General features: G+C 36.7%; 5 protein-coding genes across 7 annotated transcripts in view; 2 read left to right on the forward strand and 3 right to left on the reverse strand.

Moving 5' to 3' along the window:
* Window positions 1-156: 156 nt before the first annotated feature.
* LOC307161500 (uncharacterized protein) lies at window positions 157-8,200 on the reverse strand. Its single transcript, XM_079876236.1, has 5 exons — window positions 7,428-8,200; window positions 5,552-5,647; window positions 5,363-5,468; window positions 2,921-3,009; window positions 157-2,260 (listed from the first exon to the last, which is right to left on the reverse strand). The coding sequence occupies exons 1-4, from the start codon at window positions 7,930-7,932 to the stop codon at window positions 2,952-2,954; spliced, it is 765 nt and encodes a 254-aa protein (XP_079732362.1). The 5' UTR covers window positions 7,933-8,200; the 3' UTR covers window positions 157-2,260; window positions 2,921-2,951.
* Window positions 8,201-8,972: 772 nt separating this feature from the next.
* cbln13 (cerebellin 13) lies at window positions 8,973-10,173 on the forward strand. Its single transcript, XM_079876240.1, has 4 exons — window positions 8,973-9,204; window positions 9,321-9,383; window positions 9,481-9,612; window positions 9,703-10,173. Exons 1-4 carry the CDS (start codon window positions 9,021-9,023, stop codon window positions 9,978-9,980), a joined length of 657 nt encoding a protein of 218 aa, XP_079732366.1. The 5' UTR covers window positions 8,973-9,020; the 3' UTR covers window positions 9,981-10,173.
* A 236-nt stretch (window positions 10,174-10,409) lies between these two features.
* Window positions 10,410-13,421, reverse strand: hbl4 (hexose-binding lectin 4). Of its 2 annotated transcripts, none has more exons than XM_079876239.1 (5): window positions 12,191-13,421; window positions 11,569-11,765; window positions 11,323-11,409; window positions 10,905-10,988; window positions 10,410-10,791 (listed from the first exon to the last, which is right to left on the reverse strand). In XM_079876239.1, the coding sequence occupies exons 2-5, from the start codon at window positions 11,753-11,755 to the stop codon at window positions 10,412-10,414; spliced, it is 738 nt and encodes a 245-aa protein (XP_079732365.1). In that variant the 5' UTR covers window positions 11,756-11,765; window positions 12,191-13,421; the 3' UTR covers window positions 10,410-10,411. The 2 variants fall into 2 exon arrangements, with proteins under 2 accessions (XP_079732365.1, XP_079732364.1); XM_079876238.1 differs by having other exon boundaries at window positions 11,569-11,799; window positions 12,191-12,465.
* Window positions 13,371-16,684, reverse strand: LOC307161501 (mannose-binding protein C-like). Its single transcript, XM_079876237.1, has 4 exons — window positions 16,504-16,684; window positions 15,260-15,464; window positions 15,070-15,156; window positions 13,371-14,872 (listed from the first exon to the last, which is right to left on the reverse strand). The coding sequence occupies exons 1-4, from the start codon at window positions 16,504-16,506 to the stop codon at window positions 14,403-14,405; spliced, it is 765 nt and encodes a 254-aa protein (XP_079732363.1). The 5' UTR covers window positions 16,507-16,684; the 3' UTR covers window positions 13,371-14,402.
* A 2,452-nt stretch (window positions 16,685-19,136) lies between these two features.
* The window catches only part of tep1 (telomerase-associated protein 1), a 35,846-nt gene continuing 27,111 nt past the window's right edge, over window positions 19,137-27,871 (forward strand). For both annotated transcript variants that reach the window (XM_079876231.1, XM_079876232.1), the window contains exons 1-17: window positions 19,137-19,398; window positions 21,082-21,618; window positions 21,998-22,180; window positions 22,526-22,675; window positions 22,771-22,935; window positions 23,120-23,257; window positions 23,624-23,695; window positions 23,802-23,923; window positions 24,048-24,205; window positions 24,301-24,410; window positions 24,497-24,575; window positions 25,290-25,482; window positions 25,586-25,799; window positions 25,912-26,064; window positions 26,496-26,576; window positions 26,685-26,806; window positions 26,978-27,055. In XM_079876231.1, the coding sequence (XP_079732357.1) occupies window positions 21,091-21,618; window positions 21,998-22,180; window positions 22,526-22,675; window positions 22,771-22,935; window positions 23,120-23,257; window positions 23,624-23,695; window positions 23,802-23,923; window positions 24,048-24,205; window positions 24,301-24,410; window positions 24,497-24,575; window positions 25,290-25,482; window positions 25,586-25,799; window positions 25,912-26,064; window positions 26,496-26,576; window positions 26,685-26,806; window positions 26,978-27,055 (2,546 nt within the window). In that variant the 5' untranslated portion in view covers window positions 19,137-19,398; window positions 21,082-21,090. The remainder of the gene's footprint in view (window positions 19,399-21,081; window positions 21,619-21,997; window positions 22,181-22,525; window positions 22,676-22,770; window positions 22,936-23,119; window positions 23,258-23,623; window positions 23,696-23,801; window positions 23,924-24,047; window positions 24,206-24,300; window positions 24,411-24,496; window positions 24,576-25,289; window positions 25,483-25,585; window positions 25,800-25,911; window positions 26,065-26,495; window positions 26,577-26,684; window positions 26,807-26,977; window positions 27,056-27,871) is intronic.

A 27,871-nucleotide genomic window follows, 5' to 3' on the forward strand; every position in this document is an offset into this window, starting at 1 on the left:
ATTTTGACACTTCATAGCTCAAGCACAGGGGCTTCCTTTTTAACAGAATTCAAAATGTTTACTATAAAAACTAAGATGAAATGAATGTGCAACTGCATTACAAAATCCATTTAGAGTCTACAATGTAGAAAGAAAAGATGATCCAAAGCACAACAATCACACTTAAGCATATTTATTGTAAAAAATACATATAAAAACAAATTTTCAGACATACAAAAGATTTAGGCATAGAAACAGCATCATGGACAAACAAAAGACAAAGCCATTTTGAAATGCGATACGTATTTACACTTTAATAAATAAATACTCAATTGTTCTTTAGCAGAATGAAGGCAGATTGTCCGTGTTTGGGGATGAGAATATTTGCAAATCATATTGACCTAAAGAACATTCCCAACTCATTCATATTTGACCGACAACTGTCAAAACACAGGATCAAGTGGGTGAAGACCCTTAGCACTGAATAATTACAGAACTTTCTATAGCATTTATACTGTGTATATATATTTATATATATAATATTTCAAGAAAAAGAATCAAACCACCTTTGGAGTTAGCTGCGCCCCAGGTTAGTTTAGTAAATATGGATATTGAGGTATGGCACCACATAAGTTAAAGGGCAAAAGCTAACTTACAGAGCTTAAAAGATTGTCAAAATATTCTGACAATACTTTCCTCCACTCCACAATGCACTACACCAACACAAAACAGAAGTGTAACTGTAAAAATGACTCTTGCCTTTGACCCACACCGACACACTTGGCATTTCTTGTGTTTTCAATTGGAAAGAACCGTTAGACTGTCATGTAAAGGAAACAAATTGCAATACTTTCAAAGGTAGAAGATGTCACCTCTCTTACGAGGCGAGGAAATCACCATTCAAAGGTCTTACCACTCAAAATATGAATCCTTGAGCTAAGGCAAAAAGGTAACCGACCAACTGACCGCTACAAGACACAATAGAATAATGAACATAACACCCATCCACAATCAAATAACCCCCATAAACCTCAAAACATGAAAAAGAATCCTCAAAATATTTAACAAGCATATCTGTGAAGGGCTGTCCAAAGAAATTACCTTTCCATTGTTCATTCCAAGGGGGTCGATGACATCGTCATAATTTCCCCTCATCTGTTCTCAATCACCATCTTCAGGCAAAGCATGCGCCATATGGCATTACTGCGCCTGACATACATCTCCAACACCACAGATGGCCTCATTCAATGCAGAGAAGGCCTGGTGTAAAGAGCGTAAAGTGACTGGATTTCTTAAGCAGGCCACGTCTGAGACGCAGAAAAGCAATTTCATCTCCTGCACACAACTTTCCCTCCAAGAATATTACATGCAGTCAGGTCATCGGTCAAAATCTTCTGCATTTGAGTACACACTTAAACACACGCACACTTCACCGCAACCAATAACACGTCCATTAATATATCTAGTGGAAGTATTGCTCTGATCTGTTAACAAATGTACAGTTCAATTGAGTTAAATCAATCAGATCAAGAGGTTTTAAAGAGCTTAATGTGGGAACGAGAGAATTTTGCCTCAATGATGGATAAAAGTCACTATTCATGGTACGGTAGTTTCAATCAAATTAATCTATTGGAAATTTCACTCCGTCTCTGAAACGTTCCTATAGTAACAAAAAGGGAAAAGGGTAAACAAAATAGATTAATACCAAAAACATTTTGTATCATTCGAAATATAAAACATCATGCCTCTTAGGTAATCCTGTGCAATATTTACGCATGTACAACTCGTTTGCGTTCATTCGGGATCTGCCCAACAAACTCAAGTAGTTCATTCAAGCCAAAGCAACCCCAGCAGGCTGCACAAAACCAAATGCTAAGCCCAGCATAAATGACAGATCGCCAGTTTCCATGGTAAAAGAACCCAAACGCCACCCCACGTCCACGCCGAGAGGCGTTCCATGTGTAACTTTTCTCTCCATATTTACATATGATTCTTTTTCAAAGTTCTTTTCAGTTTACCAGTTTCACTCTTGAGTTTTAAAGTTAAAGAGCTAAATATAAAAGGCAAGCAGAGCAAACCCGGCGTTCGCACAGGTGCCGTAGAGCAGAGAAAAGCCAAGTCTCAAGAGTCACATCAGATAGTTAAAGCCAGGCTCACTCAGGGCCAGACTGATTAAGCTGACCACAAGTGTTGACGCTTGTTATTTGTTTTTGTTTCTTTGTGTCTTTCTCTCAATCATCTCATCAGAAAATATATGCACCTGCTAGGGGGGTATAGTCTCCTAAAAAGAAGCAAAAAATAAAAAGTTAGAAGAAATATAAAAACAAAACAAAAAATGAAATAAAGTTATAGTTCACTCAAACAGATATTTAGAAAACAGATATTTAGAAACAGATATTTAGAAAAATTGTGGTCCATACAATCAAACATTGGGGTCTAATGTTGATTATTGAAAATATCTTTATATATGCAGAAGAAAGTCATACATGTTTTGAAGAGTAAATCATGACATTTTTACTAATACATTTTAAAAAAATAAATCTACTTAAAGGGATAGTTCGGCCAAAAATGATATTTAACCCATGATTTACTCACCCTCAAGCCGTTCGAGATGCATATGTCTTTTTAAAAGTTTTAAATGTGTATATTTTTACGACAAAACCGCATGGATTACCCTCAGAAGGCCTTCGTTTATCCCCCTGGAGCCGGATGGATTACTTTTGTGAAGGATGCATGCACATTTTGTGACTTGAAGGAGTGGACCCCATAACTTCACATTATAATAAAATGAAAGATCTTAAGACATTTTCTAAAATAACTAAAAATGTGTTCGTCTGAAAAAAGATTGACATATGCATCTCGAACGGCTTGAGGGTGAGTAAATCATGGGTTAAATATCATTTTTGGCCGAACTATCCCTTTAAAAATAAATAAAGCTCACCTGAGTCATTGTCATTGCACGTGAACATGAATCAATCAAAAGGATGCTCAGGGCAGCATGGCTTCACTTTGCTCCAAGTGTCAATGCAGCTATTTAGAGAAATATCCAGCATTACATATTTGAAAGCATTCATTTGTACAGCAAAATTATGATTTGAAATTATTTTAAAAGAATGGTTAGCGTAACGGATGCTAACGATTAATCGACAATCGATTCATTGTTGATAATGATTTAATCAATAAAAATGATTGATGTTCGATTAAGAAAGGTCATCATTGGAGTGCATCGTTTTGAGGTGCGTGCGGCTTACGTTCAGCAGACACGCATGGAAAAATTAAGCGAGCACGCAGTGGTTATTATGCCGTCTGCTCTCTTTTCGCTCACGTTACTTTGATGTCATACACCGATCGGCCTGCACAGCAGAACTTAAAAGTAGAAAACTAGAGCCCGACCAATATGGATTTTTGCGGTCCGATGCCAATATTAGGGAGTAAAAAGCCGATATCGATATATCAGCCGATATTATTTATGTGTGTATTATGGTACAATACCAGTCAAAAGTTTGGACACACTTTCCCATTCGTGTGTACAAACTTTTGACTGGTACTTTATATAAAATACAGTATACATAAACTTTTTTTTTTTTTGCAATGATCACTCAAATGTGGTGATCAAACACTTGTGACAAAGATATGTAATGGAGGCAGGTAGTACTCAGATCTTTTTAATAAAGTAAAAGTAATAATACCATAGTAAAAACATGTTTAATTACATATGTACAGTACTTTTACTTAAAATACTATTTTAAATAAGTAGTCAGCAAAATTTACTGAACGTGAACGTCAAACGTGACTACTCATTATGCAAAAAGTGTTATAATTATATCAATTATTGGAATATTGCTTGATGTTGTAACGTAGCGGCAGAATGGGCTTTAACACTGTGTCTGGTGTTAAAGCTCATTCTGTCTTTTGTCGCATCGAGCCACTCGCGTCTGGTGTCTTGTTCAGGCAGCAGACAAACAGTCAAGCGGTGTCTTAACGGTAAGTTGCTAACTAGTTACCAGTGCGGTGGTGGCTTGAGTCTGATGAATGGTGATTTATCATATCTTATCATACTCGTTTGCTACATTAGCTAGCTAGCCATGTTTCATACCTTGTCAGTGGAGTGAAAGCTAATGTCTGCGCATCTTACACCGTGTCTGATGAAGAGACCTTTTACTGAAGTAAAAGGGTTGGCTAGTGTCACTACAGTAACCTGGGTCGCCATTAGCAAACAATCGAGCACGCTCTGCAGGACAAACTACGTAGTTACACAAATTACAAGCATTTTATCCGCGTTATATGTTCTGTAAAAATTATTTTTTTTTTAAAATCATATAGGCGCCATATATGCATCATACGCCGATACTGATATATCTGCGACAGGCTCATATCGGCCAATAAAATCGGTCGGGCTCTATCGAAAACATCTAATGTCTTCATGCAATGGATTAGGTTATTTCGGAACATAATTAACCAAGGGTCCAAAAAAAATCAAAACAAGTGATTTTACCGAACATAAGAACTACTTGTGTAAACGTCACAATAAAAGTACAAAGAATACACAAGTAATAATATCCTGGTGGAAGAGTGATGATCTAGCACTGTTTCAGCTGTGCGCTACTATTCTGTGGTGCATCAAGACCAAACAAAGCAATCAAACCAATCCAAGCGCGCTCAAGCTGTAAAACGGTGTCCGATTGATCCATACACATCATCCCTACCCACAAAACCCAAGATCCAGTTAGTTGAACTTTCAAATGACGCTGGAAGACACTGCGTCATGATTGCGATGCGATCATATCCCGGAAATCCTATAGCTTTAGCCAAGCAGCACGTCGGGTCACTCTGTGTTGTTGTTTTTGGGCTCATTCGAGACCACCACCACTATGGTTTACTATTGTTTCGCCAAGTTACAAACAAAAATGCATCTCATCATGTGTATACCATTTACATGTGCGTCAGCGGCGCTTTTTATTCAAATACTTGGTAGGCTATAGTTTGGTCTCAAACTAAGACAAATATGCTTGTATTCTGCTAGTTGAGGCCATTGAACATTTTTAATGACAAGTTTATCTGTTATGTACAATGATTTGACAGATCACATTTTCATGTAAACCAGCTACTTTTTCACGCTATGAAAATAGAGCACTTCTAATATGCCAGCAAATTTGGTCATGGTCATATTCCCTATATTCACTGTAAAGCCAAGCTTCTAGGCTTTAAATTGACACCTATTTTGTGTTGGTTAAGCAAGCGGTTAAGTAACGTGCTAACTTAGTAGCGCCACCCGCTTCGGACTTAAGGTTGGTTAACAATTAATCGATTGTTCTTTTAAACAACGATCAATTATGGGAATTTATGTAAATTGACATCCCTATTTATTGCAATTTACAATTACCTCTTATGGTAGACGCACAGGCAAGCCAGCCGAGCAATGGTTTCTCCCTGTAGAAGGTCTTCGAGACAGATAGAGCACTCTCCACTGTCCTTAGCTAGCACATCCGCTGTTGGATAAATAAGATACAACAATTACTAAGATATTAGCAGACGAAAGAAAAACGGTGATAAAAACTAATTGGATGCTTACTGTTATAAGGGAGAGGTGGAGAAGTTAGACAACTTAAAAGATGTTCTTCGATCCGCCCTCCAGGGAACGGCTTGGTGCAGAAGGGGCAGCGAATAGCTGGTAAGGAGAGAAAAACTAAAACTAAGCAATGCAAAATGGATACAGAAAGCGTTTCATGACAAGCAGGCCAGTCAGAGTAATAGGCGGGTGAGTTTGCCGCCCATGTGGCCCACTTTTCTGAACCCTCTGGCTGGACAATGGCCATCTGACCAATATAGTGTAAAAAATAAAATAAAATAGGAATTACACAGACATCATTAGTTAACTGGATTTACCTTTGGCCTTTTCGTTTCAATCCATCATGGATCATCCTGTCAGGAATGTCTGAAATGTCTATAATGTCCCCAAAGCCTAATTCCACCACAAGCTCATTTGTCTCGTGCAGAACCATTAATCTATTTTAATCACCTTCCATATTTTATATGCTTTAAAACAGAATAAAATCACTTAAATACCAGTCAACCTGGGTTTGTTGTCTATTTTATTATGTACATAAACTTTCAGTAACACTTTACAATAAGGTCCTTTAAAGGGGTGGTATAATGCCCTTTTCACAAGATGTAAAATATATCTATGATGTCCCCAGAGTGTGTGTGTGAAGTTGTAGTGCAAAATACCCCACAGATATTTTTATATAGCAAGTTAAAGTTGCCACTTTCTGAGGGTTTGCAAAAACGCATCATTTTGTGCTTGGCCCTTTAAATGCAAATGAGCTGCTGCAGAGGGCGGGGTTTCAAGAGCTCGTGTGTGTTAGCAGCTGCTATTACCTCACGCAGACACACTAAAATGACAGAAACTGTTCTGCCTTTAATGTTAAAATGGTGTCAGACAAAGATGGAGAGACTCAAGAAGAAGTGACAACATGTAGAATGCAACAGGACGTCTCTGAATGGTTAGTTGATGAATTTATGTTGCTGATGTGGAGTTAACTATCTTCAATTAGGATATTCTGTCATGATAAATCTATAAATCGCTCATATAGGAACTGTTGTGAGATGCACACAGTGACTTTCTATTGCATGGGAAAAGATGGATGCTAAAGTTTGAGCTGACTCACAAATGTACTCTTATACAACAACTCTTCCTCTTCTCAACATGGACTGCGTGTTCCCGGGGGCGGGGTTTATTTAAATTCTAGGGTTTGTGATGTCACTAACCCGGGAAGAATGTTGTGTAGTCCCAACCAGCCGTTTGTTGTAGTCCTTTTCTTTAAAAGCAAATATCTCCCTTTGCTTTGAACTTTGAGTGTTGTAACTTTGCAGATGTTGTTTATGATCAAACAGCAACATTACACACTAACTAAAGTTAGAAAAGTGAAATCATAATCAACCACCCCTTTAAGTTAAAGCATTAACTTATTAATGATTTATAAATATTATTCATTGGTAGTTCCCGTTGAGTAATGCTAACAAATGGAACCTTCATGCAAAGTGTTACCAAACTTTCATTTAGCTAACTAGTTAAAAACAAAATTAGAGACTGGCAACTGCAGTCACTTTCTTTCAATGAAAGTGAACGGTGACTGGGGCTGTCATTCTACCTAAAATATTTTGTTAAAGTAAAATAGATCTTAAACAACATGAGTAAGATGAGTAATGACATTTTTTTTTTTTTGGGTGAACTATCCTTTTTGAGTAACACGGTTAAGTACATATAGGCTTATTTTGTTTAATACATAATATATTAACATGTTGAGCTCCGGTCAAACCTGTTAACTGTATATTTGGCTATCAATCACTGTAAACAGTTCAGGTTTAAATGACAGAACGGCGATTTAACTGGGTGTATCGTTTGAAATGACTGTCAAAGGAACGAAACGATCTGCTCTTTAACTTACCACCGTGGCGGTTGTTGAGCCTGTAGAGGCCGATCCACGCCTCGGAGACTGGCCGTGCGTGGGTCCCTCTCAGCCGGGCGGACCTCGCCGTGACGCCGCCGGTGGAAGAATGGCGACCGCTGGGCAAACGCTCCGAGAAAGTGCGCTGCGGTGCACGGCCTATTTCCTCTCCGCCCACAGGGCCTCCAGGACTGTCATCTTCCTCGCGTTTCTCGTCGGCTCCGTTCTCGTCCGTCGGCGAGGCCTGGCTGCTCAGCGACGGGGATGTGTGGCGGTCGGCGGGACTGCCTTCGCTGCTCGCCTGCTGCCCGGTATCCGAGTCGCTACCCTCCTCCGACCGGCTGCGGTTCGTCTCGGAGTCATGATCAAAACTCCCGGAGAACTCCACCATGAGGCTAGTGGGCCTGGTGCTTCGGATTCGTCGGCAGGATTCTCTCTTGATGCCATCTTTATCGAAAGGTGTCGAGGCAGCTTCCTCGTGTAAACGGCTCGATCTCGTCCCCATGTTCAACCGCGCGCACTCCCTAATACCGATCGATCGATGACTGATCAGCTAACCCGATTGCTTTCGTCTCAAAGCCCTTAGGCCATATAACCAATTGCCACATTTATTTCAAAGTCGTAATGATAACACTAAGATGTGCAGTGTTTCATTTCGCTTTCAGTTATGACAACTGCCTACCGCATTTTCCTGGCAGTTATGTCCTGTGTTCCCTGTTCAACGGCAGCAACAACGCACCATACCGGAAGTTGGCCTCTTTCCTTCTTCGTTCAACCGACAGTGTGACCTCACGCTCTAAATGAACTTTTTATCCAATAGAGGAGCAGGCGCATGAATGTTTGAAAAGTAGGCTATGTGAATTATTTCGTGAGACATTGAGAATTAAATATTATAATGTCAACTGCAACAAGTTATTTTACGCGACGTCACAAAATTGTGCTGCTTTTTCATAGCCTGAGCTATTATTTATTTTTATTATTGATGATTTTAGCTATAAGTAGGCCTATGCACATTTGTTTTTTATTTATGTTTTTTTTTTTTTGGTGCTACCTTGGCATTGAAAAAAAGAGCATGGACGTCACATTTATTCAAAGCGACAAACGACTTAATATTTAACTTTTTTAAATTAATGTTCATACCATCTTGGGAGACTTGGAAATATCCTACATTTAATATATTTGTACAGCTCAGTTTCATATCACTTAGGCTATATTATAGTTTTATAAACGATAGGCTACTATAAACATTACTAATACAATACTAAACTAATTAATATTGAAATAAAATAAAAATCTCTTGTCTCTGAACAAACCACTGATTTCAAGCTGGGAATCTTTCACATCACAATGCACAGGATTATACATTGAGGCATTTTCCTATAAAGAATATACCCAAAAGAAAACGGAATAGTGTGCAGAGTTGAGGTATTGCTGCAAAAGTTATTATTTGTGACATTTGATCTTCTCACTTAAATACACATTAAACTAAACCTTTTATGAGTCAGCGTTGCAAGTCCAAACAATTCAAGGTTCATGTTTACTTTTACAGCATCATGTGGTTCAGTATCGCCCCAAAACTGTGCAAAATACAACATGCAACATAAAAATCAGTCATACAAATTTATGAAGATGTTGGCAGCTCAGAAGATGCTTTTATTGCTTTGTGTTGGTGTCTCACTGGCACACGATTTAACTACATCAGCACAGCTAAAGGACATTGAGGAAAGGCTGCGAGCCACAGAGGAAACACTGAAAGAACTAAAGAGAGAGAATGAAGGTATGAAGCTTTTTATCTACATCTATTATTTTCAAGACTTATTGTTTTCCAGCTCAACACATTATAAAAACCAATGTGGCATTATAACAAATTTATGAAATGTTCATTCTGAACAGCTTTAAGGATTTTCACAAAAGCCTCAAGTGATACACTTGAATCTATCCAGGCAGAGAATAAAGGTAAATGGAAATAATTATTATATGATGTTATATTTAAAACCAAGTGTAAATGAATATGACAAAAAAAAACTAACCAAATCCACTTATCTTTTCACAGCCAAAAAGGTTGCCTTTTCAGCTGGACTTTTGTCATCTGGAGCCCAAAAAATTGGACCCTTTGATATTCGGAAACCCCTGGTCTACCAAAAAATTTTCACTAACACTGGAAATGCGTATGACTCCAACACTGGTAACCTGCCCTGCTCACATTTCTGTTGTGTAAAGTATAGCAGATTCAACTTAAAGGCGTTTCTGATTCATATGTGTATGTGTTTCACAGGTACTTTCACAGCACCAGTGAAAGGAATCTATTTCTTCAGATTTTATGCTCATGGTCACCCTTTTAACCAAGTGGCAGTCAGTCTCCATAAAAATAATCAAATCCAATGCTCTGTGTTTTTTCTGAAGCCTGAGACCAATGCTAATGGCAGCAATGCTGTTGTTCTCTCACTGGAAAAGGGTGATGAAGTGAACACACAGCTGTGGGAGAACAGCTGGGTTTATGATGATGAAAGCAGCTATACCAGTTTCAGCGGTTTTCTGCTTTTCCCTTTGTGAGTGTCCACTTAATTCAAAATTGAATGTGACAATTTTTTTTTTTACTAGTGTCATAATAATCATATTAGTGTGATATTTACATTAAAGGAAGAGAACATTGTATGATCCAAAACTCCTCTTGAATTTTTAACATTAAAAAAAATAATCATTAGCTTCTCTAATGACATCAAACTTGAAAACATTTTAGAAATTGTATCTTTATTCTTTTTGTTGACAAGTTTTCTTCAGCCCTTTTTAATGTATCAGTATGCAGTAAATTAAACCACACAAAAAGCCAGTCAATGTGTCATTATTTTACTAGTCTTGATTATGGTATAAATACGTTTATCATACAAATTCAGATGTGACTACAAATAATCACCTGAATGTTTATGATTTTCTTTATTCCTTTATCATTCAAACATCAGAGCAATAACAATTCATAATCTGTTTTACAGTTCGCACACCACAAGCCACTCGGAACTACAGTTAATATCATTCCATACACCACTTTTGTCAGTAATTGTACAGTCCTCTGCCCCCTTATGATCATTCGGCTCATTTTCTTTCCAGTTGGTGAAAGTTAAAGGTTGGCCATTCATATCTACAAAATGCCCCTCTTTCACTCTGTCTGTTGCACCAACATATACGTAAGAAGACTCGAGGGCAGCTTGCAATGATGTTAGAACTTTGTTCTCATCTTCACTTCTTGGCAGGACAATTTTAGCACCAGCGTCAGAGCAGAACTTCTGTGCCTTTTCAAAAGTTCCCTTTAGCCCATTGGACACATAATATTTCTGTCCCACTTTCCTGAACATTTTAAATCCTAGGACTAAAAAAAAAAAAAAATTCTAAAAAGGAATTGTACTATTATCTTTTAAAAATATTGTTACATGAATAAACAAAAGATGTGGTGTAAACATTATCTATGTAGGAGTATTCTACCTTTCTCTACTGCAGTGAGTCTGTCAGTTAGGTATTTGACATCTGATTGAAGTTGTAGTACTAATGCACTTTGGACACTAGTACCTGTAAAAGAATACCAGAGTGAAAATCAGAAGCAGAGTATGTGGAAAAAAAATATTTTACAGATTTTGTCTTGTACTTTATGTAACTATAAACTCAGTTAAGATATGGTTAGCTTCTTTCAGCATCATTCATTTTACATTGACCTTATTAGTTTTTTTGTTTGTTTGTTTTTTTTTTGATTGATTGATTGATTGACTGACTTTTGTATTCTGTTTTCAGACAAGAAAAAGATTGACCTCTTACTTGTTTCAATTAATGTCGTTTTTCTGTTTTATAAAAAAATTATATGAACTACACACACACACAAACAAAAATGACTGTGTTTTAACTTTACCTGGCAGACCTGGATTTCCTTTGTCTCCTTTATGGCCAACAACACCCACGGGTCCTATTTTCCCTGGGGGTCCCTGTGCACCAACTCCTGCAGAGAGAGAGAGTGTGTGATGATTAAATCTCATTTCTCTGATCTGATCATTTCTCTCATTTCATCACCTTATCTTTCAGCATTAGAACATGGTTCTACCACTCAATCAATTTTGAACACAATAAAACCAACAACCGGGGGAAAAAAGGCATGAACCTGGATCTCCTTTTTCCCCTTTCGGTCCAGGAAACCCGTCTCTTCCATCTCTGCCAGGGCTGCCGTTGTGTCCAGGTGTGCCCGGCACCCCAGCATAAGCTGGACAGCTACTTTCAGATGCAGCAAGCAGAAGCACAAACTCCACCAGGAACAGCGCAGCAACGAGGAGATGCTTTAACAGCGCCATCTGCTGTTCACTGTGGAAATGGCAAGATTTCGGTTTCTGCAATGCTGTGTCCAGCCGTCGGAGAACACGCACTCTTTAGTTCAAATTATACAATTATTTCCACTTTTCCAAATTTCCATTTTCATAAAGATGTCATTCCTCTCTCAATATAATGATATTTAATAACAGCGAGGTAGGTTTGATATAGCTAATATAGGTAGCCTATATTTAGTGATTTCAAACAAGTTTACTTGGTTAAAGTAAAAAGAAAGTAGCCTAGGCCTAAATTAAGAGAAATATATGTTCTTTTTGTCTCATATTTTTTCAGTTCTCTATTGAATGTTAAAAGCGATTTTGCCCAACTGTGATTATAAAATCCTTTTCACCGAAAACTGGACAACAATAGGCTACACATTACTGACATTTAGGCTACTAAAAAAGAGCCTAGCATCTTACCAACAGAATAGGACTGGCGATCCGCACTAAATGTGAACAACTGCTTGCAGACCCTTCACCAAATTTCAGTGACGTGGTTAGTAACTCAGATCAGAGTTCGTTCGATGACGAAACAAAAAGAGAAAAAAAAAAGTTAGGTTTATTTATACCGGTGTCATTTTTAGATCTGTAGTTATCAGTCTTATGTTTTTCTTTCCCGTAATTTAGTCTATATGCGAAATGTAGGCTAATGAAAAGTGACACTGTGATTTATGACTAAACGATCTAGGTCACTCAGTCTTGAAAAGGATAAACAGATGAAAGGTTTTGCTTCCCGATTGGTGCTCAGTGTTTGTCTAATGCAAATGCACTGTGTTTGAACAGTTGAAAGAACATTAGGACATCAACTGCTTGACTTCTAAAGATAAACTTTTCTCATTAACCTATGTATCTGTTATAATTGCATAAATAGTCCTACACTTTCGGTGTAGCACACTTAAGGTAAAACTCACTTCTGACTGATTGAATGCCATTGACTCACTTCTGACTGATTGAATGCCATTGATTAGGCCTATTGGTTACTTATTTAAAGTTACTAAAATGTCTGTGTTTTTTTTTTTATCCACTAAACATTCAAATACCACATTTAGGCTATAATTATGTTCTGCTGAGAAATCGCTGGATCAATAAATAGCCTATCACTTGTTGTCTTGGCTTGTGAAAAATATGTGAACCATATAGTAGAGGTTTACATTGATTAATCCAAATAACACAGCAAATACTTGACACTGCTTTAAGTTTTATATAAAACAACAAGATCCAACTCTTGTGTAAATATTAATGATTCATTTTCTAATCAGCATTGAAGTCATTTTCTAATCAGCATCATGGGTTTGCTTATTTCATTCAGAAGTGCAAAGGCTAAACTTATGACTATCAGAACCAGAGCATTTTTTACTACCAATTAATAAAGTGCTCATGTCTGGTGTAGACAGGATGTTATATATAGTTTGTTTTTTTCCTAGACTAAAAAAAATAAATAATAATAACTTCATACTTACTGTGCCTGTAATGATATGAACAGCTTTATATGCAAAAATCAGCATGCTAGCCAATACATTTCATTAGTTTCAGTTTGAAGTTTTGTTAGACACATAATTAATGTCAGATTTGCAATGGAAAAAAAAACATGACACCTAATCATAAGAAATATTTTATTCATTAATTTGAATCAATATTAGGCTATTTGTATTTATTATTTCATACATTTCATAAAATTCTTTCATATAGGCCTGCTGTGAATTCTGTGAGCATATTAAAGACATTGTTAACAGATTTGTATATTTCTTAATATTGTATCAGTGTAAACAATTATTTTTGCTGCTTGTTAAATTTACTTCAAGTTACACAAAGTAACACACATAAAGTAACACAGTCGCTGAACATAATTAAATTGTGCCCAATATACTTTGATAAATAAACTGAAGTTTACTTAATTTTATTTGAGTTGGAACTACCTGAATAATTTTTGCAGCAGTAAAAATTCAAATTGGCAATGGATTTTTAGTTCCCAGCATACTTTGTATGTTGGATCAGGAGAGTAAATGTTGTTTCAGGAGAGTATGTTTGACATTTGAAAGAGTTTCTGTTATATTGAAGTTTTTGAGGTTTTCATTGTGCTGAAGAGTAGAGCTTGTGCTTGTGAGTTGCTACATGAATTAAGTTGATTACACTCAATGAGCTTTTACTGTACTAATTACAGTACAGTGATAAGTACTTATTTATTCATTGCAAATATATGCTAGTCACAGCTAAAAGTAAATAATAATCAAGAGTTCAGAATCGAATACAGTACTCGAATGAGATCCAGCGCCGTTATCTTCTGAATGTTTCATTTTTAGTTCTAATATTTGTTAAACAAGCTTAAATGTCTGCAATATGTATTCAAAAATATGCTATGCTGTAAAATATGATCGAAAATAAAGGAATTATAATGCAAACCAATGGTTGTTGTGAGGAGTATTTTTAAAAAAAAGTTTAGAGGATTTAAGTAAATCCTTAAACATTAAGTCATGATTGAATTAAAAGAAAAAAGTACTATAGTAATGAATCAATCTGCAGTATGTAAAATAACCAACATGTGTTCTGTCCTATATTTACCCAGCCTTTGGGTTGAAACGACCCAAATTGGTTTGTACTGAGTAGACTATAGGTTTGTTTTATAGTGTAAATTCTATCTTATTTCTATTTCACATATAATGGGATGTAGACCACCACAACCAACATCATCCCAAAGGCCAGACTCTAACATAGTTGCACAGTCTTGTACTCCCTTATAGTCATCAGGCTGACCAGGACTCCAGTTTGTAAAAGTCAACTGCTTTCCCTCAGTGTCCACAAACTGTCCCTCGGTTTTTCTATCTGTGGCTCCAATATATGGCTTCTGATTAAAACCACTGGATACTTTCAATAGTGCCTGGTTTTCTAAAGCAGTACTTGGCAAAGCTATTACTCCACCAAAGTCCTTGCAGTACTGCATCCCATTATCAAAAGTGGCATCAAAAGCATCAGTGACGTAATATTTCTGTCCAACTTTTCTGAATGTACTAAAACTCACAGCTTTCTCAATCATAGAAATCTTGGCATTAAGATGCTGGATCTCAGATTTCAGGGAGTCAGCCGTGTTTCCACGTCCAGGCAAGCCTGAAAACAGAATAATTACACTTAGATATTAGGTACAGGGTTGAAATCTCCTGGGGTGTTAAATATAAATATTAACAGGACCAAAAAAAATAAAATAAAAAAAAATCAACATTTCCACTCAATGAAGCTCTACAGTAATTTCAACATGAGGAATTTTGAAATATCTAAATTACTTATAAACGTTTAATGTTTCATACCTGGTTGACCTGTGGGTCCCCTTTCACCCTTGGCTCCAGTCGGGCCAGACGGTCCTGCTTTACCTGGCGGTCCCTGCACATTCACTCCTGAGACAGTAAAGTATGAAAAACATAACCACATCTCTCTTCCTTACACAAAGAGGTGAACCACTAACCACTTACTTATTCATTCTCTCTCACATACACAAACCTGGCTCTCCTTTCTCTCCTTTGGGTCCAATTGCTCCATCTTTGCCATCTCTCCCATCTCTCCCAGGCAGGCCGTTGTGTCCAGGAGTGCCTGGAACGCCACCATAAGTAGGGCAGTTCAGGTTCTGAGGTTCAGCTCCATCCGAAAGCTGCATTGCGAACTGAAGGAGCAGAAAAGCCCTGAGGAACATCTTTAACAGCGCCATCTGATGGAACACAATGGGAAAACTTAAGAGAAAACTGTGAATTACATTTGTTTAGTTCTGCCTGTAGTGTCTTGCCTTAAACCTACAGAAATAAAACAAAAACAAAACAAAAGCTCCAAGTATTTAGCAGTGAATAGCATTTTTCTTTACAATTTGCCTTGTAATGACTCATCAAATACATTAGAAAATGTATCACTTACAGACGTATATTATTATATATCTTGTGTTATGTGTATTGGGATTTTATTTGGGTTTTGGAATTGAATTCCATGTTTCTTTTTTAAAAAGTCATTATTTGTGTTTGCATAAAGCCCTTAATAATTATCAGAGAACATTCTGAATTGCATCTTAATCTGAAGACTATTAACTTCGATCTATAATTTATTAATTCTTATGAGATAGGAGGAAAATTAGTCTATATTTAATTGTGTGGCAGGATAAAGTTACAAAATGTTGTGAATGAACATCGATGAACCACAGCAGTCCATGCAGTTATGCTGAAAAGATGCACACTTTTCTTATATGTGTGACTCAATCCCACAATTTTCCCCCTAAGTCAGCATGGAAACAGAAACACATCCTTTAAATCCAAATCCAAGTCTCATGAGAATATAGAGGAAAGGATTTGTACGGAGAAAACAGGAAATATTTGCTTCAGGCGGACAGACACAAGTTCCCTTACAAAGTCTTTTCATTAGCAACATTTTAAAGCTTGCCCAAATGAGATTTTGAGACAAAATTGCCCTGATCAGTTTGTAAATCTTGATATAAATTAATTTAATTCACTTGTATAATTATACAACGCACAATCATTTTAAATAATTATTTATCATTATCTTATTTCTAAAAGTTTATTCATGGGTCATCTGGATAAATTGGAAGTTATTATTGCACTAACAATAGCATATTGTGTTAATCGCCATCCACTTAATGTCTCTTTAAGTTTAAGCCACTTTTTTGGTTCACAGTTCCTGTGTTTTCTTTCTTTTATTAACTTACTGCAATGGTTCTCATATTAAAATAACATTCAGGTACTTACCATTTTAATGGAGGAGTCCAGGTGACAACCAATGTCTGTTGCCCAACAAGTCCGCAAGACTAAATTCGCACAAGTGACTGAAGAGAGGAAGGTCTTCTTGCTTTAAATCTGAGGGGCTTGTTGTTGTAAATCTCATATTCTGAAATACAGCTCTTCCTCTCTAGATATGCTGCGCATGTGCAATGTGCTTTTAGAGAGATTTGGCCCTCTTAATCTCTCATGAATTGACACCCTGCTAAACTGGTTGTGACTATTGCTTCAAAATCATATGCTAAATGACTGAATTTAAGTGTATAGGCTATATTTCAATTATGAATTATATGCATTGTTGTTGGGATACAAATTTGAATGGATTTATTATTTGTTTGTGTATATTAAATATAATGTAATTTGTTACATATGGGAAAAAAAGCTTCACAATCAAATTTAAACTGGATTTTATAAACATAATATCACTAGCTAGCATTGACATCAGCGGCAATCCACCTGTCACTCAAGTGGTAACGCCACACCCTTAATTATGCAGAACTTTAAATATTAATCAACTAAACGGATGAGTTATAAAAAAATTCACCCCCCTCACAGTTGTCATGAAGGGCAAACTTAGCTGTATAGACCAAAGCCACATACAGACACCAGGCTGTAAATACGTTTTTTTCTGCTGTAAAATTTGGCATTTTAACATGGGGGAGATACAGATTTGACTCCCTTTTGACAACAGCCTCAAGCGGCTAGTCAATGAATTGCAGTTTAACTCACTTCCGTGTTGGTTTCAAGAGAGAGACGGGGAGGTTGCCGCTTGATAAAACCTTTAAATAGTTGTGTCCGAAATGACTATACACTATGTATTTATGCACTATGTACTCAACCGTGTAGTGTATGAACTTTCGTTCTGCTCTCACGGAACAGATGGATTATAATATGCTTATGTACCGTCAGATGAAATCCTGCAGGCGTCGGCGCTTTCTCCGTCCATGCAATAAATGCACATCCTTGAATGAGCGCGGATTTTCTAGCGCATTTACTTGATCTTCATAGGCAATAATATATCTATGGTTTAACCCATTTGAGAGGCGGCCAAAATCAGAATTTAAAATGTACTGAATAAGCTCTCTACGAACTTGACGAGCGATGCCGCGCTGACGGACCATAGACTATAAAAAAAGTGACTGACATGTATGCACAAATCACTGTCTCACACACACACTCAAGAGTAATATTAACTTAAGTTACTGCATAATACATTTTCAACTAGCAGAATAGTACAGAATCACGATACACAGTCTCACTTGTAGCCATGTCTTTTAACTATTATAATATTTCGAAGGGCAAAAATAGGAACTTTTAATTGGCTTTACATCATCAACTGTCACTATAGCGCGAGGCCCTGTGCAGTCGCGACTTGGTACTGTAAGCAGCATAACGTTATAGCATTACCTCCCCAGCCTGAGCTAACCATAGACCGTTTATGAGCTAACTCGATCACGTCGAGCTAGGTGGTGATTTCAGATAGACAGGCTCCTGAGCTCCACTCACGCCCCGCCTCTTTGCCCATTTTCTGTTATCCGGGAGTGACGCGAGGCCAAGATGGCGACGGCCGGCTCCGCCCACTTTAGGCTTCAAAAACGACGGTCTTCAGAAACCTACGGGTGACGTCACGGATACTACGTCCATATTTTTTTACAGTCTATGGGTTCGATACAAGAAAATTTGCCCCAGTGTGTAATTTTGACCTTGTTTAAATATACAAATAATAATACTAATTAGATGAAATTATAGTGCCCTACAAAACAAGCAAATAAGAAGGCAACTTCATCAGGCTTATGAAAACAAGAAAACTAGTTTTTAAACAAAGATTTGCCTCATGATAAAGTGGACAACACAAATTACATATACAATGACCTTATGTAAAATATAAAGGCGTATTCTAATGAGTTATATAAAATATTAAAGTGTTGAATTATAAGATCTATATTCACTTTTATTTACTTTTCAAAGCGCATCGGTTTAAAATAATGAAATGAGTTATTGAACCAGGTACAGTAACAAATTGTGCCAAACAAGGTTGTATGTTGTTGGCAATTTTGAAAAAAAAAAAGGAAATGTTTGTCCATCAAAAAATAAATGCATCAAAACTATCATATTGTATTATTTGTCTGATGATGTTCAATTATCCATGTTTCATCCATTCATAACCAAGAGAATTTACTATTCTACATGAATCAATGTGATTTTAGCCTTTTATCATAGACTTTTGAGTGTCCCAAATTAGGGAAACAACTGTCCCACATTAGGAAGCTGCAGCATGTCTCAGACGACTTGCACTAAGAGCCCTAATTTGTCTGTCATTTCTTTTATGAATGTGTTATCTGCATTTTCTCTTTTGATTTGATTAGGACACATCCTGGGGTTTTAAAAATGGTATTGGGTGTGGATTTAATGTTATGGCTACACATCGCAACATGTCACAGAAGTCTGAAATGCAAAAAATGTCCCACATTAGGGCAATTCACCCTGAAACCCATTTTCAAAAGTTTGCATTTTTGCAAATTAAGCTATTTACAATGCAAAGACGTTAGCCAATCACAGCAGTGGGCGTTTACACTGAAGTCTCACAGCAGACACGCCCCTTCAAACAGAGTAGAACATACCAGTTTAATGGAGGAGCCTTGTTGAAATGTCGACAGCTTTCAAAACTAAAATCACTCATGTGACTGGAGATGGAGAAACGCTTTAGAGACGCCTCCTATCTTTTATAATGCATCTATTTGGTTCATTACGGTAGTGACATAGTCATGACATGACAGGTGAGGAAGTTAACAAGTTTCATTGGTTATCTGCAGCTCACCGGTTTACTTCATTTTACACTAACACTTGGTCACGAAGCATTAAAAGGTGAGTTATGTCTTTATTTTTTAGTGACACAACTGAGCAAACCGTGTCGCACGTAATAATCCAAATATAGTGCGCATGAGTTTGTTTACAACAGGGTTACTCGGCTGTCTCGGCAACTTTCATGTCTATAATTACTGCAGTCAGTGTCAGACATAGCCTACTGCTCAAGCTTATAACGTGTGTGTATGTCGTTTACCACAACGGATTTAGAAGGGTTTTTAAAATGCACGTGAAACATTAAATGAGGGTGTGGTGATGAATTTGTCTTCTATTCGTGCCAATAAGGAGTCGACATTGCGAAAACACATTTTTATTGTTCTTCATTCGTTATCAGCTTGAGATAGAGGATGCTCTTTGACCCGCACACAATCGACAGTAAGTGCCCTGCGAATTGGACTTTATAGCGTATTAAATCTTAAAGAGCGGTTCTAATCCGACGGGAGCGTAGCAGTTCCTGTAACCTACATGTCCAGTTCGAAAGACACCGCTAACAGCAGCATCAGCATTAATAAGGGAATATCACATTATTTCATATGCAGTGCAGTGTATAGGGAAATATATCTACCAGTACTTAATGTTTAAATAGACTCGGTGAAAGGGTGAAAAGGATTGGAGAAAGCTATTGTTTGATTTTTCTGGTGTGTCTACATTACGTTTGTTGTTTGCATAAGACACACCCATGCTTGTCAATGCTTGTGATTCTGAGTCGCATTACCTTAAGACAGAAAATCTCTGACTTTTGACAAGTTTATGGTTGACAAAATAACAATATTATTATTACTATAATCACCCATGTGGTAGAATAAATTATTTTTTTATTTTTTTTTATTTTTTTTTTGTTGTTGTTGTTTGCCTTGTATCTACTAGAGCCTAGTTATAATGAGGCAAATGATCTAAAATAACAAACTATTTCTTTACAATTTGTGACAGGGTTACATATAGCCAATAGGGGTAAAATATTAAATATTTCCATGGCAGGGCAGCTGGCATTGAAACTTTTGTCCCCTCTCCATATAGCAGTGACAGTATGCACAATTACTAAAAAGGGATAATTCACCAAAAAAATAATAAAATTAAAGTACTCACCACCCTCAAGTTGTTTCAAACCTGTATGAATTTCTTCTGCAAAACACAAAAGAAGCTATTTTGAAGAATGTCAGTAACTAAACAGTTGATGGACCATAGTATTCTTTCCCCCCCATGCTATGGAAGTCAATGGGGTCCATCAACTGTTTGGTTACCCATATTATTCAAAATATAATCTTCTGTGTTCAGCAAAAGAAAGAAATTCATACAGGTTTGGAACAACTTGAGGGTGAGTAAATAATGACAGAATTTTCATTTTTGGGTGAACTATCCCTTTAAGATTATCTACAGAAACATAATACTCACCAGAGCCTGCGTGGTCTTGTTGAACTCATAAAAAGATGGAAAGAGGACTTTTAGGATAAAGACTGACTTTGGCAATGTTTTTTTTTTTTTTTTTTTAAATCCATTTATGTTAAGAGAACTGTATTGTGATCATCTCTGATTCAAGTTTCTTATTTAAAATCTAATTTGCAGGTAAAGTTGTGTTGCATATTTTGTTCAATATCTCAAGAATTAGTGATTAGAATTGTATTTTTAGCATTTGCAATGTCTTTGGAAAAAAAACACACAATTTATGTTTCTCCTTTCTTCAAGCAAGCAGACATGAAGGCTCCGGCTCCTCTTCAGTCTGATCTGAAGGTGAATATGGATGCCAGACTACAGCTAAACTATAGCACTCCAAGGCTGGAAAACCGGTTTCTGGCTCAAGTGCCCTCAGCATTGTCTGACCATCAGTACACATCTCCATCCTGGGTCAATCAGACCTCCACCTTCTCATCATGTCCAGCACTCCAGCCAACCAGCCTGTCCTCCACCATGGCCACCTCATCTCTTCTGTCATCCACAATGATGAGCTCAATCTCCTCTAATTCCTCTCTGCTGAGCACCCGGAATACCCTCCTAATGGAGCCTCCACTCCACCCTCCAGTCTCATCCTCTCTAACCTCCACCTATTCCCATAATCCTTTACTCTCTTGCTCCCAAACTTCCACTGCTAGTGCCATCCCAACACTCTGCCCCTATCTGTCACCTTCAAATGAGAATCAAGCGGGCACAAATGAAAAGAGAGAAGTGGAAGACATGCTTTTCTTACCTGAAGGCCGGCTGGGATATAGTGAGGAGCCTAGACAGGTATAGAGTGATTTCCTCTGTAATGCTTTGTAAAATTGCATGTGAATTAATGTAGCATAATTATTTTTTAAATTCTTTAATTCTCCACAAATTTGTATTCATATTTAATTAAAATAACACAATCATTGCTACTAATTCAACTCAACCACTGAGCATACACACATTTTATTAATAATTTCATCTTTAGGTCGTACATCTGTTTATCCAAATATAACCACTTTGAAAAACATTAAGAAAGCACATTACGGTTAAGACAACTCTGATCAAAGACTTCTCTTTGGTTCTGCGTAAACGTACAGATATCTTGCGAGGACTGGTATTTTCTTCTGGAAATACAAATGTAGTTAATTATATTGTCTTTTATATTGTATCTTAACAGGATGCCATCAGGATGCCTTCCAAGGAAAGCTTAGAAGAGGAAGACCAGATGCTGTCCTCTGAGATCCCTGTTTTGGATATGGATTTAGATAGAGAGGGGGAGCAGACTTTTGCTCCTCGTGAGGAATTTGGGGAGATTGAAGCAAGTGAGGATGAAAAACTTGTGGATCTGAGGGTCCGAAAGGTGAGCCAAATGGTCACAGTTCTGGGGTTTGAATAATGATCACCAAGGTTGCATTTATTTGATCAAAACTACAGTGAAAACAGTAATCCTATTTCTGTTTTCTATTTTAATATGAATGCGCTTTACATATCATATTATAAAACATATTTATAATGTATTTTAAAATGTAATTTATTCCTGTGATGGGTAAGCAGAATTTTCAGCAGCTATTCAGTGTTACATGATCGTTCAGAAAAATCTTACTGACCAAACTTATTTGTAATCATTCTCACATAACACATAAGAGTGGTGAATGTGAAGTCAAACAACATTTCTACGTCGACAGTTCTTTTGTTTGTCCTTCAGAACATCCTGCTGAATATGGTGTGCTCCTCCCTGGTTAATAAGAGCTGTACCCCGGGCCAGAAGGACTGGGATAAGAAGTTGAGTGTGTGGAGCATTATTAAGAACCTGGCCACAGAGATTACTACAGAAGACCCAGAGTTTCTCCTTAAGGTTGGTGATTTCTCATGTGTGAGTGCATGTGGGTTATGTTGTCAGGTGGTTATGTTGTCAACGTGTGTGGTTTTGCATATTTGCGTTGGTTTTAGGTTGCAGTCTATACTAGGCAGGAACTAAACATTCGAATCACAGCCAACTTCTTGCTAGCGCTGGCGGCCCATCTGCCTGCTTCTAAGCCACACTTGAGAAGGTACTTTTGTGCTGCTGTGCAGCTGCCATCTGATTGGCTGGAGTTGACAAGAATCTATAGCCTGGTAAGTGTTAATATAGTAAATATCTTGCTGTCCTTTATTTTATGCTGTCCTAAATTTATCACCATATTCATATACGTTTATATTGTAATATAAAGAATATTATGGTGGATGTACAAATAAGGATTTACTGTATTATTCCTATAATTCTTGTTTTTTTCATACTTTTTAAAATGTTTTTGTGCAGTGTTTCAGTAAATCTTTACCCTCCTGCCTGAAAAAAGCTCTAGTGGACAAATTTAAGCAGTTCACTGAATATCAGCTGGCCAAATACAATACACGGAAGCATCGCTGCAAACACAATAAGAAACGAAAGAAAGGAGAGGTAATATGTCAAAAAACACTTAATATTTAATATTACAGATCAAAACACATACAGTGGGGTTCACTGAACATGGTTCTTTGAAAAAAATTAGGTTTGATTTTATTTTTTTAAATAATAAAAAAATTAAATTGTTCCATTTATTGTTTTAATATAGTTTTAAAGTCTTTGTTTATTTCCAGGTTTATTTTTTTTTAAAGATATTTTGAATCCTTTATTTTTTAAATGTTGTCTAATACTTGTGTATCTTACATCTTTAGAAAAGCACACATTCTACCAACATGCAATAATGAACTAATTATTTCTTTCAGGTTTTTTTCTTTCTACATAACTTTTTAAATGCTTTTGTTTTCTACCCTCTTCTTTCAGAAAATCTCTGCTGCACAGTGGAAAATGTGGGGTGACCTCGTCAGAGCGGATGATTCAATTCTCAAACAATATGTAAACTTTGCCATGTTTAGCTTCATCTGTTTGATTGCGCATGATTATTGCACATCAAAATGTCTTCTGAACATCTTTTAATTCAGTTCTGTATGTTATGATATAGTTGGAGAGTCAGAATCGTGCTACAAAGGATAAAAAACAGAGTGAATTCAACTTCAAGAAGATGATAAAGCGCCTTCACATCAAAGATCCTGCAGAACATGTCATGGCCATTCTGGGAAAGAAGTTAGTCCTACAACTGGCATATAAATTTTAATCAAATCTGTTTAATGTTGGTGAACTGATTGCTTAGTCCAGTGTAACTTTCAGCCATGACGAGTGACTGTTTGTTACCTGTTTTTGCTTGCAGATACCCGAGTGATCTGAAGGCCTTCTCTCGCAGTGGTCTTAGTGGGGCCTGGGAAAGAGAGAGAGCTGGAAAACGGATGAAACTTAAGCAACCTGACACATGGGAGTGCAAACTAAGTCAGGAGGGAAACAAAGCTGCCACCTGGGAGAAACTCATCGGTGTGAATTAGGGTCCAAGATGCACTGGGTTCATAATGTACTTAATTCTTGAACATCTACTCATACTTAAGTATATGTTTTTTTTGTGATTTCAGATGGGAAGTCGCTTCCTTTTATGGCAATGCTGAGGAACCTGAGGAATATGATTTCTACGGGTATCAGTGAGAAACATCATTCTGTGATCCTCAACAGACTCACCTCGAAGGTGAGCATTTCTGAAATTCAGATTTTCACTTACTGGAACATATATAATATGATCAATTCGTTAACAGATTTAAATTAATCTTACAGAACGCTGTAATCAAGAGCAGACAGTTTCCCTTCCGTTTCCTGTCTGCTTATAAAGTTGTTTTGGAGCTCTGTAAATTTGGTAAGTTGGAGTAGCAGTGTGATTGTGTTCCTGATTTTAGGGTTAGGTTTTCAGCTGATGTTGGGGCTTCAAAAACATTCTCAAGCTATCATTTCCATCTGATTTTAGAGGTTATAAAAATTTAGTTTTAGGACTATTTTTGTTTATCAAGGAAAATATACTGATCCAAAAACTGGTCCTGCTTGGCACAATTGTTAAAATTATTACTTTTATTTAACAACAATAATATATATGAAATTGGTCAAAAGGGACAGTACAGACAATTATAATGTTACAAAACTTTTCTATTTTAAATTGATGCTGTTCTTTTAATCTTTGTATTCATCAAAGAATCCTGAAAAATATGTATCACGGTTTCTTCAAAAATATTAAGCAGCAGTTTTCAATATTCATAGAAAATCAGCATGTTACACTGATTTCTGAATGATCAGAACTCATTCATCAAAGGAATTAATTTCATAATGCTCATTAATTAAAATGTTCCCAATAACCATAAAATCTTACCGAATGCAAACTTTTGAACAGTAGTGTACAGTTAATTCAGTCATTATCAAAGATTTGTTTATGGTGCATTAGGGATTTTTAGTGTTTAAATCTACAAACCAAGGTTTTCAAAAACAATTTCATCAAGAAAAGAATCACAATGTAATAATGCAAATGTCTTTTATTGACGTGTTCTTGAGGAAGTTTAAGTGACATGTTCTCCCCTTTCAGTTGGTGGGCCTGCGGTCGAGGTGCCAAGCTCCAAGGTGATCCTACGAGACATTCTGAAGAAATTGCCGAAGAGCAAACGATTCCACCGACACAATTGGGACACAACAGCGCGCAAGAGACTGAGAGTTACAATGCGAGTGCCCTTCGTATACCGCATTTTCAACGTCAAACGCAATCTCCTGAGAAAAGCAAAGTGTGTATTTATTATTAAAGAAAACTATTACATAGTATAAGTTGTATGATCGAGGTTTTTTTTTACTCCTAAACTGACGTTGTTGTTTGTTGTAATTTGTTAGTCAGAGACTGTACACTCAGGAGCTTCTGAAGAAGTACTGCTGTGCTTTGGAGAAAGCTGTGCAGATCTCCTGCAAGTACAACATCCCCCCTCTCCCTGGACGCACTCTTGTGATCTGTTCTTATTCAGAGGATCAAGACTGGCATGACGCTGATGAGTTCTGCTTGCCCCCTGAAAGCACCGATAACATTGACAGCGATAAACTCTCAGCATCGGTCAGATATGAACATCTGTGACTGTGGATTTATATTTTTGTGTTATAAATGATTACTATAGTTTATGTCAAAATGAAACGTATTGTGAAGTATCTTTCTTTTGCTTCTGCAGGTGCAGGAAGCTGCGCTGCTTTTATGCATGATGATTAACTACTGCAGTGAAGATTCCCAAGTCCTACTGCGTAGATTCGAAGACTGCCAGGAGTTAAAGTTGAAGTCTGACGTCCTTCTGGATAATGTGAGACAAGCAATGAAGCAAATTAATGTAAGCAATGTTCCCTTTTATTGTGTATATAACTTGAGAATCAAACAGGCTCCTGCTTTAAATAAAATTTAAATAAAAACAAAAAACTGAAATAAGAGTAAAATGAGAAAAAAAAATGGATGCAATTTATTTACATAAATAAAACATTAGAAAATAAAATCACTTATTTTATATGCTCTAAGTGAAGTTGGGCATTACAACATTATAATGTACAGTTTGAAAAATGGATATTCAATTTGAGATTGGCTGAAGATTACTTTTAACGCCGTTATTAAATTATTAGTGTTTTTAAATGTAAAAACAGTTGTTAAGCATGCACAATTAAATATCCAATATTGTATAATAACAAAAACTTTTAATTATATTTTTGGATTGTGTCATACCTTTTGTGTGTTTTATCCTCTTCGTCTCTCTTTCCATCTCTCTCTTAGGATATGAATGATTGCAACAAAGAATCTGAATACATAAATTCGTCTACATTCTTTGCAAAGCTGACTGAAGAAAAGACAAAGGTGTGAGCCCCTTTTTAATTTATGGTTATACCAGGGTGCGTTTTTGCACAAATTTCTGCACATGGGTTAAAATAAGTGGCATGTCTGTTAAAACCTCTCTCCCAACAGCTGGATCGTATAGTTGTGTTTGACACTTACTACACCGACAGCGCTTTAATGGCAGATATCAATAACTATCGGCAAGACACTAACGCTGATGCTGTTGTGATAGAGGTGCTGCTCGGAGACACGTACGTTTTTTGAAACTTCTTCTATCTCCAATTTCCAAAATTGAAATTGAGTCTGATATGTTACTTTTATAAGAGCAACTGCTTATGTTTCCTTGAAGCATCTGCTGTTTGGATCATAAATGCTTACAAAAATAGTTGCAAATAAATCTTGTATTGTTTGTTTTTTAACAGGTCTTCACAAGATGATATTCAATTCAGACGTGAATCAAGCACAGTACAACTTTGTGGGTTTAGCGAGCAGATCCTGAAGTAAGATCTTTAGTTCATTCCTATGTTGTACTCTATATATATTCTCTCTTGTGAAAAGATTTATGATTTTCTTTTGAAAAACAAAACATGTAATTGGCAGTAAGAGCTAGTGTCGGATCTAATATTCACAATATACACTACTGTTCAAAAGTTTTTTTATGCTTTTGAAAGAAGTCTTTGTTCAATACGGAGCCCCTGAGGGGACCTGTGAAAAAAAAAAAAGGACTTTGGCGTGCGCACGAGAAACTATCGCGTGCGCACGAGAAACTTTCGCATGGGCACGAGAAACTTTCGGTTTGCGTTATAGCGTCATTAATACAAATGTGGAAATATGGATGATGTATATATCATTTATGTTGTTGTTTGACATGTTTTGAAGTGTATATTTTAGCAAAAATCTCAAGCAAGGTGCTATTAAAGACAAGACTTAGAGGCATATTTTAGTCACAATTCAAATAATTGTATTAAGTTTGAATATAGGCCTACTTTTAATAAACTTTGTATTTGTATGTGTATTGATAAAAAATAAACAACAGGCTAATAATCTTCTGCTACTGAGATGAAGGAAACATTTTTTTAAAGAAGTAAAGTTCACAAGATTGCTATTTATCTTGATCAAACTGTTCCGTCATCAGCTCTTCCTCAGTTCCGCACTGCAGAATAAAATAGTCATCCTCTGCTGCAGTTGTACGGATTCTTAACGCATTTATTGCAACTACATTTCATCTTTTTCTCATCAAACAACCAGATTAACGAATGGTTCGACACAACCCGTACCGAAGAGCCTAGACAGGTCTTTCTTCTGTATAGATATAC

Source organism: Squalius cephalus (genome assembly GCF_949319135.1).
Source record: "Squalius cephalus genome assembly, chromosome: 7".
In the NCBI taxonomy this organism is placed as follows: domain Eukaryota; kingdom Metazoa; phylum Chordata; class Actinopteri; order Cypriniformes; family Leuciscidae; genus Squalius; species Squalius cephalus.

Excerpts from the sequence above, each read along its gene's own strand:
- LOC307161500 (XM_079876236.1), bottom strand. The coding sequence starts at position 7,932 with ATGGGGACGAGATCGAGCCGTTTACACGAGGAAGCTGCCTCGACACCT. Across the intron at positions 5,648-7,427 it reads GCTCAACAACCGCCACGGTG|CTATTCGCTGCCCCTTCTGC; the intron begins GTAAGTTAAAGA and ends TCTCCTTACCAG. Across the intron at positions 5,469-5,551 it reads TCCACCTCTCCCTTATAACA|CGGATGTGCTAGCTAAGGAC; the intron begins GTAAGCATCCAA and ends TTTATCCAACAG.
- cbln13 (XM_079876240.1), top strand. The coding sequence starts at position 9,021 with ATGCAACATAAAAATCAGTCATACAAATTTATGAAGATGTTGGCAGCT. Across the intron at positions 9,384-9,480 it reads TATCCAGGCAGAGAATAAAG|CCAAAAAGGTTGCCTTTTCA; the intron begins GTAAATGGAAAT and ends ATCTTTTCACAG. Across the intron at positions 9,613-9,702 it reads TGCGTATGACTCCAACACTG|GTACTTTCACAGCACCAGTG; the intron begins GTAACCTGCCCT and ends TGTGTTTCACAG.
- hbl4 (XM_079876239.1), bottom strand. The coding sequence starts at position 11,755 with ATGGCGCTGTTAAAGCATCTCCTCGTTGCTGCGCTGTTCCTGGTGGAG. Across the intron at positions 10,989-11,322 it reads AGGAAATCCAGGTCTGCCAG|GTACTAGTGTCCAAAGTGCA; the intron begins GTAAAGTTAAAA and ends ATTCTTTTACAG. Across the intron at positions 10,792-10,904 it reads ACTCACTGCAGTAGAGAAAG|TCCTAGGATTTAAAATGTTC; the intron begins GTAGAATACTCC and ends TTTTTTTTTTAG.
- LOC307161501 (XM_079876237.1), bottom strand. Across the intron at positions 15,157-15,259 it reads AGGAGAGAAAGGAGAGCCAG|GAGTGAATGTGCAGGGACCG; the intron begins GTTTGTGTATGT and ends TTACTGTCTCAG. Across the intron at positions 14,873-15,069 it reads GGGACCCACAGGTCAACCAG|GCTTGCCTGGACGTGGAAAC; the intron begins GTATGAAACATT and ends TTCTGTTTTCAG.